The sequence below is a fragment of the Xiphophorus couchianus genome, chromosome 11 (assembly GCF_001444195.1).
Source record: "Xiphophorus couchianus chromosome 11, X_couchianus-1.0, whole genome shotgun sequence".
NCBI classification, from domain to species: Eukaryota; Metazoa; Chordata; class Actinopteri; order Cyprinodontiformes; family Poeciliidae; genus Xiphophorus; species Xiphophorus couchianus.
Window position 1 is genome coordinate 17,037,029 of NC_040238.1, and position 11,461 is coordinate 17,048,489.

The 11,461-nt window shown below is 37.9% G+C and overlaps 1 protein-coding gene across 1 annotated transcript; it reads left to right on the plus strand.

The window, feature by feature from the left end:
* The first annotated feature begins 951 nt into the window (after positions 1-951).
* Positions 952-10,839, plus strand: LOC114153817 (complement factor B-like). The gene is made up of 18 exons (XM_028032590.1): positions 952-1,101; positions 2,464-2,670; positions 2,760-2,945; positions 3,319-3,495; positions 4,318-4,404; positions 4,611-4,750; positions 5,933-6,077; positions 6,179-6,307; positions 6,942-7,052; positions 7,671-7,805; positions 8,258-8,367; positions 8,556-8,688; positions 8,889-9,027; positions 9,139-9,215; positions 9,822-9,922; positions 9,996-10,125; positions 10,211-10,260; positions 10,379-10,839. Exons 1-18 carry the CDS (start codon positions 1,044-1,046, stop codon positions 10,559-10,561), a joined length of 2,298 nt encoding a protein of 765 aa, XP_027888391.1. The 5' UTR covers positions 952-1,043; the 3' UTR covers positions 10,562-10,839.
* The last annotated feature ends 622 nt before the right edge of the window (positions 10,840-11,461 follow it).

Sequence of the window (11,461 nt, forward strand, 5' to 3'; positions counted from 1 at the left end):
TTAAATTAAATTAAATTAAATTAAATTAAATTAAATTAAATTAAATTAAATTAAATTAAATTAAATTATAAATGTATCATTTTCGCAAACTGACAAAATACGTTTATGAAGGGAAGATTAACTACATTGCACTAATTAATCATCCTTCTCAAATAATATTTGGTTAGAATGAAAAACAAACACCAACGCAAGTAATGGTAATAGTTTTTTAAAAGCCGATTTAAACCGTCTCATAACTCGGGTTACATGGGATCTAGAGATTTCTCCACAAGATGGCGCTGGAGAAAAATCATACAAGTCAAAAAGAAAACATTGAGAAAAATCTATGCATAAAAATTAAGCCTGTGACTGAAAAATCTTATTCATTAAATTCAAAAATATATTTTATTTTCCCTGTATTTCCATTGTCCTGGCTTTAGACATTTTTTTGACAATAAAATATCAACATAAAAAGATGAGGCTCTTTCTGAGAAGACATAAGGGTACAGTGCTGTTCATACGTGTGTTGGCCTAAATCAACAAGTTAATCAACAAACTTCACTCAAATGTGCCTTCGTTTTTGGGAAATGATGAGGCAAATGTTTGTACTTTATCTCTGTTTCACAATGACTTTGTTTTTTTGTGCAACATGTGACCCTGTGTGTGGATAAACACAGTGGGGAAACCAGAAGTTTAAAGAGAAAGGAAAAGGTTATGGCCTAATTTAGAGTGGTTCCAGAAAATTAAGGAGTAAATCCATAAGAAAGCATGATTATTCCTAGTTATCTAAGCCATCTCGTTTTTTTTAGTTTTTTTACGAGTTATCCTTTCTTTCTTCTTCGTATTTGGGCAGACATTTTAAACAAAGTACTCTAAACTGAAACGTTCTGGGGAAACACACGTATTGATCTCCTTTTACTGCTCAAACAGGTAATGAGTAACAGACTAGTTTTTGTTTGTCCTTGTACCCCTCACCTCCACCTGAACCTTATCCACTCTGAAATAAATCAGATGTTCCTGCCATTTTATCACATTTCCAGTTTGTTCTCTCATTAGGCTGAAACATGGGGGCTTCTAGCAACTGGAGCTGGTATGCTGCACTCTTGTGGCTCCTCAGTTTCGGTAAGGAACTTATAATTAACATGCAATACCTGCATTTTGTTTATAACTCCAGATTTTCAAGAATGTCCAGGTGTCTCTCTTGTACATTTGAGTGAAATGTGTGAAATTTGTTGGATATCACCAGAGCCTAAAAGTTTATTTATACAAATTTAAAAAGTCAGATGCTGGAATTATGGAATGGTCATTATGTGCCTGTAAAATTAACATCCTTGATTTAAATACAAAAAAAGTTAGTATAAGGTTCTAACATATTTAACCAGAGAAAAGTCTATTTATTCAGTGAACATTACTGTTGAAATACTGAAGATTACAGTTTCCTGGTAAACCTATGAATGCACCAGTTTCAATTGTTTTTGGCAATCGATCACTAATGATAATATTAATAGTAAATAACATTATTATTATTACTAACTTTTATATAAAAAGAATTTTGAAGTGCAAATGTTTAATAAATTAGCTATGTATGTGTATATACAGTGTATATATATATATATTTATATATATATATATATCCTCCTGAGACCCAGAAAAAAAAAAGTTTTTGAAATTTTTTTTTTTTTTCACTACATGACTCTTTGGAGTGAAAAAACATCACTACAATTGAAAAAGTTTCAAAACATGTTATTATTTATTTATTACAGTATGTCCTTTGGAGAGGACATCGGGACTCTCTTGTGGCAAATATGAACACATTTTGAGGCCCAGGATGTCCTCTCTAAGGACCAACAGGATTTAACACAGTGGCATGTATGGTTTCAGAGTTATGAACAAAAAAACCTATGTCCTCCACAGAGGACAAAAATGTATTGCTGGGTCTCAGGAGGATCTCTAGTGGGGTCAGGAGATGCTGGTGTCTATCTCCAGTGAACGTTTCGGGTGAGAGGTGGGGTACAACCTGGACAGGTCGCAGGGCAACACAGAGATAAACAGGACAGACAACCATGTACACACACTCATTCCTAAGGACAATTTAGAGAAACCAATTAACTTGACAGTCATGTTTTTGGACTGTGGGAGGAAGCCAGAGTGCCTGGAGAGAACCCATATATACACAGGGAGAACATGCAAACTCCATGCAGAAAGACCCCGGGCCGGGAATTGAACCCAGGACCTTCTTGCTGCAAGGCAACAGCTCTACCAACTGCGCCACTGTATTATATTATATTATATTATATTATATTATATTATATTATATTATATTATATTATATTATATTATATTATATTATGGAACTTCAAGCTCTCCTTGGATGAAAGCCATTCCACACAGTGAAGCATACACCATGTAGTTGTGTGCCTGTTTTTGTGATTAAAAAACACAATAACTGAACCAAAAAACAAAAATGTCTGTCTGTTTGCATAGGTGCTGAGGTTCTTTGTGATTGCACTGACCATGGTATACAAATCCAGGGAGGTAATTTTACACTGACCAAGGAGCTGAAGAAAGGCAGCTTACTCATCTATCGCTGTAACGATGGATACTACCCATATCCTGCTTTGACCCGCATCTGCCAGCCAAATGGCTCCTGGAAACCAGCACCCAGGAGGTTTTCACCACAGAAATGCAAACGTGAGCGACACAACTTTGAGTGAGTCATAATTCACACCAGACTTCAGCAAAGTAACAACTCTGACTCCTTTTTGCTGATTTTCCTGAAGTTGTTGAATGCCCTGATCCGAATGTTATGGAGAATGGAAACGTGTCTCCTCCTGAGGTCCAGTACTTTGTGGGGAATGAAACTTCGTATGAGTGTTACTCTGGATACACATTGAGAGGATCATCCAAACGGATTTGCTTACCAAATGGGAAGTGGAGTGGCTCCACTCCAATCTGCAGCCGTGACTGTAAGTCTTGAGCAACATTTCATTGTTTTTTTGCTTTGCTTTGTTTTGCTTACTTTTTGGGTGAATAGAGATTTTTCATATGGGACAAACCCATGTGTAAGGAGTGAATTAAATGGGTTAAGAATCAGTATTTGAGACAGGATTAGACCTTATGATATGATGACATCTGAAAACAAAGAAGAAGTCACCATCCTTATTAATGCAGCTTTCAAAAATGTGCCAGCCAACAAGGATGATTAAGGTAGAAAACATGTAGATAAATGTAATAGAGAGTACACTACACCAATACATTTCAGGAAATAAGACCTCAAACCTTTTTTTCCTTTTTAGAAATAACAGTCGGGAATTGAGTTTCATTTCTGTTTTTCCCCAGCCGGTTCTGCCTGTCCTGATCCTGGAGTCCCACCTGGAGCCTCTAGAGCAGGAAATATGTTTGGGATTGATGACAAAGTGAGATATACCTGCAATGGCGAACTGTTTTTGGTGGGCTCTAAGGAACGAGTGTGTCTGGAGAACGGCCAGTGGACCGGGACAGAGCCAGCATGCTACTGTAAGATTTGTTAATTTCATATTAATAGTTATTAATCAATATGTTCCTGAGGTACCGAGCTTCTTTAAAATGAAGTCATTTTGTTTAAATCGTCATGTGAATGACTGCGTGAATGACTGAATACAGTGTGAAGCGCTTTAGAGTCCTCTGAACTAAATAAACCGCTATTGACCTTTTGCATGTGACGTCACGCTCTCCAGAACTCCACCCACTCCACCATGGCTGCAGTCAAAATGTGCTCCTTTAAAACCAGTCTAAAAACAGACTGGTAGCCTCATATCGCTTCTATTTAGTTGATCTCACTTTAAAAATGGTCACAGGGCCCTGCGTGGTCCGTTGCACAAACAGACAAGGACAGAAACCAAATATGTCATTTTATCTTATAACTTTTAATGAGGAAAGATATGGCGACAACGGACAGCTGCTGTCAATAATAATGACTGTCAGCCCTCAGTGTAATCACGGATTTGCATCGAACACTTTTTACAAGAAAAGACGATTAACGTTCAAATACTTTATAAGTAAGTATGATTAAAAAGATATCAACTATGGGGAAAGTATGCGTCTAACCATTAGTAACCATGGAGACAATACCGCATCATGCGTCATGTAGCCTAGCATGTATTAAAAAAACCTGATTAGCATCTTGTCTTTTGTACATTTTTAAGGCTGCTCCACTGTAAGGGGAAACGCTTACCAAACATTTTATTTTTTTTGTCTGTACTTCTTTTGTTTAGGTCAACGAAACTCTTTTTCCCCCTAGATCTTTAAATCTGCATTACTGAATTAAATTGAGTTTTATTTTGCTGCTACTTCTTTCAGATAAGCACACGTTTGATACCCCACGTGAGGTTGCAGAATCATTTGGAGGTGCGATTAAAGGCACCCTCACCACTACACAATCTCTTAGTAAGTTCCTGGACTTCATCTTATGACAATATTTGAAACTATAACTGCAATATATTAGAAACAAATGTCTTACTTTTTGTTAAACATGACTAAGAGTGACATGACATATGGCATGACAAAAAGATATTTATTGCTAATTATTCCTGATTGCACATGTAAAACAACTGTATGAATGTGGCTCATTCATAAAACCTCTTGTTACTCAGATGATACCCAAGAAGGGAGATTAATCAGGATTTCAAAAAGTGGGACTCTCAACATCTACATAGGTGTGGACATCTCAGAAAGCATAAAAAAAGAAGATTTTGAGAAAGCAAGAGACGCTATCATAACTCTGATTAAAAAGGTAAGGACGTCTTTAAAGAAAAAAAAAAGATGTCAGTTATAATTTTAGGAGAGCAAACAAATGTGACAAAAACCCATGAGGAATATTCCTGTCTGAAATAAAAATAACCACGAGGATGCTGATACACAAAGTGAAAACCCACACGTAAACCTGGCAGCATTTATGACTTTACAACATTTCTTCAGCAGCAGAATCATTTAAAAGATATTCTTTTGTCCTGCACAACTGCAGGCGTTCCAAATTCACAAAATATTTACTGTCCTTGCGTCGCCCCTTTTTAAAGTTGCAATACAAAAATTGTCGGGGTGTTAGAATAAACTCACAAAGCATTTGTTCAGTTCACAATAATGATCGGCATCATAAACTTTACTGTTCATTAAAAAAATTGGGCTAAAGACAGAGACATTTAGGTGTCATCAGCCGGTCATATTAAAAGTTTTATATTATTTTCTAATGGAAAGGTCAACTGCTTTAGAGCTCCCTCTGCCTTACGATGCGCTGAGTGTGCAGAGACTCAGCAGCATAGTGCTTGGACTGCAGTTATTCTATGATGGCTCTGCTGATTGCGGGTGGAGTTTAAGGGTCTGAGGATGCTCACAGGGTGAGACCACAGACTCCTGTTGATGGGTGCTGGCAATAAATTTGCTGAGCTCTTAAAGAAGGTTAGAAACGTAGCAGTTAGTGCTACTAGGTCTGGACATTTATTCAATCTATGAAATTAATCAAAAGACATGTTATAGCACAGAGTGGACAATTTTTACATGTAAATGAGAATTCGTCTTTCTAAAAATACTCAGTTGGGTCCGATTGTGTGTGAAGCTTTTATTCAGTGCTTCCACGCACTTATAGGCTCATTTGACATACAGTTTCTTGTTCCCTTTGGCCGCCACAACAGCAGCCTATTAGAGGTAAATTTAATTATGAATTACAAATCATAATCTTGACTGATGTTCCTTGGCGCGAGGCCCTTGGCCCGTTGTCAAAGTCCGCTTCTGGAAAAGCACCCAGCTGATAAATGGATAGCTTTCTCCATAGGATAACAACCCTAAGCAATTTAAAGTATCAGGCGTGCTGGATTAACAAAGCATTTCACAGCAATTGTTCAAGTTAACTTGCGCTCGTAAAGATGTGTCCGGCGTTTACACAGGACCGCCGCACCTCAACTGTTGTTGTTTTCCACAGATCGCCTCCTTCAGTGTGTCTCCAAACTACGAAATCGTCTTCTTCTCATCTGAAATATACAGGGTCGTCAACATCCTCGATTTTTTCAATGCCAAAGTGGAACTTAGTAAAGTCATAGAAGACCTGGAAAAGTTTAAGATAGAAAGTGAGTCGACCCCGAGCACAAGATAATGGTTATAAAATGGTTTTAAATACCTACCTGGACTCTGGTTTAACATCTGTGTTTTTGTGGCGTTTGGTTTAAAGACAAACACACTGGAACAGATTTGAACCTGGTCTTCAAAACCTTTGAGAATCAGATGGCTTTTATAAAGCGACAAGCTGGAGATGAGGGATTTAAAGCTCATCGGCATGCCCTGATCCTTTTCACAGATGGTAACAAGCCTACATCACACATATTGCTTGCAAACACACATCAACCTTCCACAGTTTATTGATATCCTTTGTAACAAGTCTAAAAAAAAATTCTTATTTCATATATTTCACTACCTTTGGCTAAAGACATAAAACTCGGCCAAGTTACTGGTTTCAGGATAGATTTAAAATGTTAATAATTTCCTTTTCCTTCAGTCTTTTTTTTTTATTTATTTTTTGATCAATGCAAAAAATAAATAAAATATCTATGCATTTAAGTTCCAGGTGACTACATTTTAAGCAAAAGAACTATATAAAAAAATGTATTGGAATAAATTCTATTATTTTAAAACTTAGTCTCAGACAAGATCTCCGACAGAATGTTACGTTTTCTTGTCTTATTCAGATGTTTCTCATTTCTCTAGCCTCTAACCCTATTCTGAAAAATAATTGTGGCACCGGTGGTTTTATTTAAAAACATTATTATTTGACATCTGATTTTGTTGCTGACATTTCTATGTTTCTTTTCTTGTTACTTTGTAAATCCACAACAACATTAAAATAAGATATGTTTTCACACTTATTTAGGGATATCAATAAACGTATATATTTGTTTTTACATCTGAAACTTTTATGAGCAAGACCTTTTCCACAGGTGCGTATAACATGGGTGGTTCTCCTGAGCCTACTGTTGCCAGAATAAAGAACGCAGTCTATATGAATCACACTGTGGAGAACCATGTCGGCACAAGAGATGACTTTCTTGGTAAGTTTAATTTAGTTTTTATTTGACTGATTAACAACAAAATAGTGCCTAGTGTTCATGCGTTTCAAAATCTTTAATAAATCCAAAACTGAAAAGTGTTGCTTGCATTTGTATTCAACCCCTCTTGAGTCAATACTTTCAACTCCTGACAGGTTTTCCTCAAAGATCGGTCTACATTTTGCTCCTTCCATCAGTCAAGCTTCTCAGTGTCTTCTAAAAAAAAAAACTTTCCATGATGCTTCAAAAGATATGAAAAAAATTAAACCCATACATAATTCTCTTCAAAATTATGCACTTATGCATGTTTGTTCATTACACTGTTGTAAATATTATTGACCCAGGGAGGCTGAATTATATGTTTGAGCACTTTCTAGATATTCATTTGTAATAAAAAAAAGAAGAATTTAAAACAGTGTACTACTTTCTATAATTTTACAATCTTGCACTATTTTGAATTGGCATGTAAAATCTCATGAAAATACATTTTCATGAGATTTTACATTTGTTGTAATTTGAGCTAATTTAAAAATGTTGAAGGGGTATGAATACTTTTGCAGGGCTCTTTACTATCTGCAATGTAAACGAAACACAAACTTACAAAGTAACACCGTTTTGCAGACATCTATATATTCGCCATTGGGAGTGACATCTTTGACGACGACCTGCAGCCCCTCACTGTAGGAACCGGAGGAAATCATTACTTCAGGATGTCAAAAATCGTAGAATTAAAGGAGACCTTTGATTTAATAATTGGTGAGTCAACTTTGAAAAGGGAAAGTTGTTAAAAGCCTCTGTTTTTTTATTTTATTTCGTCAGCTGTAATGTGCGTGCGTTTGCGTGGGCGTGTCTGTGTGCGTGTGGGGGTGTGCGCGTGCGTGTGTGTGTGCTGGTATAGTTCCCGTAATTCTTCATTTGGCACTAATTTAGCTCAGGGAGGTAAGTGATCTTAAATGGGGCTCTGAATGGTTCTCTAGTTTCCCAAAGTAGTCAGGAAGAGAGCTGTTTTCTTCTGATGGGGATGGATGTGATGAAGCCCCTCAGTGGACCTGAGTGGAGTCTTTTAATCTAATGCAACAGGCTCTATACTTGTTTATTTTTTTTTAAATTTCCTTTACAGTTTAAATATTTATTTTAAATTTCTAAATACTGTCCCGTTTGTTTACCGTTTACGCTAACCATGTATTTGTTTGTTCTGCTTATTGCAGATGAAAGCGAAGTTGTAGGTATGTGTGGCCTGCACAGGGATTATGAAACCACAGAAGATAAAGAAAGCAAAAGGAAAAGATACCCATGGTTGGCGTTTATTGTTAACACGGTGAATAATTCAGCAATTTAGTTAATTAATCGTACAGCAAAATAGCATTAAAATGCCATGAAATATATGTGTTGCAGCACCATTTATTTATGGTTCTGTTAGAGTTATGTTCCATCTTTATTTTAGCAAAACGTCATGGTGGTTTAACAGCATACACTTTCTCCACTGCCTGTTCTGTACAACTTCAGGGACGAAAAGGAAAAACTTGCATCGGGTCGCTGGTGTCGCCGGACTTTGTCCTGACTGCTGCTCATTGCTTCACCTTTGGTGATTTGCCAGCGGATATAGTTGTTGAAATTGAAGATGGACTGGGCAGCAAAGGTAAATATCACTGACTTTCCTTCTCAATTTGACAAAACAAGCTTCCATTTTATCACCATTTAATATGCAGTTGCAGCATTAGACATTTGTTATAGATTATTATACTGTCTTTGAACACAACATTGTAACTACATTTCGCTGACTATTTGAATCAGTCAGTATAATTAATCACGGCACATGCTTAATCTTTATTTATGCAGTGAAAACTGTGAAAAGTTTCACGCTGCACCCACTGTACAACATCACGGCCAAAGTCAAAGAAGGCGTGGCCGAGTTTTATGACTATGACTTGGCCATTATCCGACTGGAAGAACCAGTGAGGATCTCTGAATTTGTGAGGTATTTTCACATCTTTGTCTTTAAATAATATGGCTACAGTTAGACTTTTTTTTTTTTAAATTGATATAGCAATTTTCACATTCCTGCTTCAAAAACCTGAATTTCTTTCAGACCAATATGCATACCCTGCACCCAGGAGACCAGCGACGCTCTCAACCTGGTTGGCGAGTCAACATGCAAGCAACAAGGTCTGGGGGTTTGGCTCCTGTGCTCTGCTATGCACACTTGAAATCAGGCGTAAACACTTTATGATTAGATGATAGCAATTTTAGTTAAATGGAGATATGCCTGCAGATGCATTTCAAGGCAACACCGCACTCACCCAGCTTCCTTGTGCTACATCATGGAAATCAAAAGAAGGGACTGAAAGGGAACTTTGTTTTTCTGAAGTGTAGCTTTCTTCTAAAAAATAATTTTATTTATTTATTTTTTAACAAATTAGTCCAATGGCTCTTTAAAGATGGCACACGTTCTTTCCTTCTTTTTCTGAAAAAGTGTAGTCTCGTGGAGCAAGGCATTTTATAGATTCAGAAAATGTTTTATAGAGAAATCAATCAATCAAATTTTATTTGTATAGCACATTTCAGCAGCAAGGCATTTCAAAGTGCTTTACATCATTACAAACACAGAAACACAATGCAACATGGAATCAATAATCAAAACACAGCATTAAGTCAAGTTCCATCAATAAATTTGTAATTGATTGCATTTCAAATACAATTCTGAAGACTATCAAGTTATGATTCGAGTCAAAGTGGAGGCCCCTTACAAATGATTGTGTTCTGAATTAACAGAGCAGGTCCTGTTAAAGAGTTACCGTGAGCAACTCGGTTTCCTAACAAGGAAGCACCCGCTGGTAGCAGAAAAAATCGTCCACGCCAAGCTTGGAGAAAACGTAAGTTTTATATAAATGAGACGCTTTGTTTGCCAACGTTATGTTTCTTTGATGCTTGAATGGTTTATTGCAGCGAGATTTGTGCATCAAAAAAGCTCTTTCGGCACCAGGAATCACCACAAAAAACGAAAGGGTTGCTGTGACCGATAACTTCTTGTGCACCGGTGGTCGGGTTGGGTACAGAGATCACATAGCATGCACAGGTGGGTATACTCTTATCACTTTTCAAGATGATTAACAATGGTGGTCCAGTTTGGTAACTCTGTCTGTGGAAAACTCTCGGGACAGGGGATTCTGGCGGCGCTGTGTTCAAGAACTTCAACCAGCGGACAATCCAGGTAAAGAGCCGTGTGCAGCAAATGTGTCAGAAAGTTATTTACCGTCATAAACATGGAGTAAAAAGAACAGGTCAATCAAAGTAATGACTGAGATGACAGATTTGTTTCTTCTTCACAGATTGGCGTGGTCAGCTGGGGAACACAGGCACTGTGCTCCTCCACGGGCGGACTGGTTGAGTCCAATGATGAGTCCAGAGATTTCCATATCAATCTGTTCAGAATGATCGATTTTCTTTCTCAGAACCTTGGAGATGATAGTCAAGACTACACAGCACTGAAATTTCTGAAAAACGGAGCATAACTGCACGCTATAATTGCATCATAACATAAAATGTGCACTCAAGGCATTTTAAACTCACACATTTGCTCTCTTTTCAGACTTTGACCTTTTGGTTGTACCCCACATGACAGGCATTCAGTGTTTATGCAACGTTTGAAAATAAATGTTCCCTCTATTAACGAATGAATGACTGATTATGTGTCCATCAAATCAGGTTTTAATGTATGTTCTGCTGTTTCAAAGATGCAGATAATCTGGAAAATAACTATATCTTGGATTAAAGCTATCATGGTATTTTACCTGTTGTCATTTTGTTTATAGAAAGTTGGGCTTTCTCATTCTTCGCATCAAAAGGTAATTATTTTTTATCCTGCAGGATTTGCCGTAACTTTTTTTTCAGCTGAAAAACAAACAAAACTAAAGTGATTATTTTTTTAAGCAAATAGTGAACATAGAGCTATGGTCATGAGCTTTGGGTCATGACCGAAAGAACGAGATCGCGGATACAAGCGGCCGAAATGGGTTTTCTCCGTAGGGTGGCTGGGCTCTCCCTTAGAGATAGGGTGAGAAGCTCAGTCATCCGGGAGGGACTCAGAGTAGAGCCGCTGCTCCTTCACATCGAGAGGAGCCAGTTGAGGTGGCTTGGGCATCTGGTCAGGATGCCTCCTGGACGCCTCCCTGGTGAGGTGTTCCGGGCACGTCCCACCGGGAGGAGGCCCCGGGGAAGACCCAGGACACGCTGGAGGGACTATGTCTCTCGGCTGGCCTGGGAACGCCTCGGGATTCCCCCGGAGGAGCTGGAAGAAGTGGCTGGGGAGAGGGAAGTCTGGGCCTCCCTTCTGAAGCTGCTACCCCCGCGACCCGACCTCGGATAAGCGGAAGAAGATGGATGGATGGATGGATGGATAGTGAACATAGAGT

What these genes read in the sequence shown, in the direction of transcription:
- LOC114153817 (XM_028032590.1), top strand. Translation starts at nt 1,044, where the DNA reads ATGGGGGCTTCTAGCAACTGGAGCTGGTATGCTGCACTCTTGTGGCTC. An exon ending in GACCTTTGATTTAATAATTG is followed by an intron (nt 7,806 to 8,257) that starts GTGAGTCAACTT and finishes TGCTTATTGCAG; the next exon opens with ATGAAAGCGAAGTTGTAGGT. An exon ending in AGGATCTCTGAATTTGTGAG is followed by an intron (nt 9,028 to 9,138) that starts GTATTTTCACAT and finishes AATTTCTTTCAG; the next exon opens with ACCAATATGCATACCCTGCA.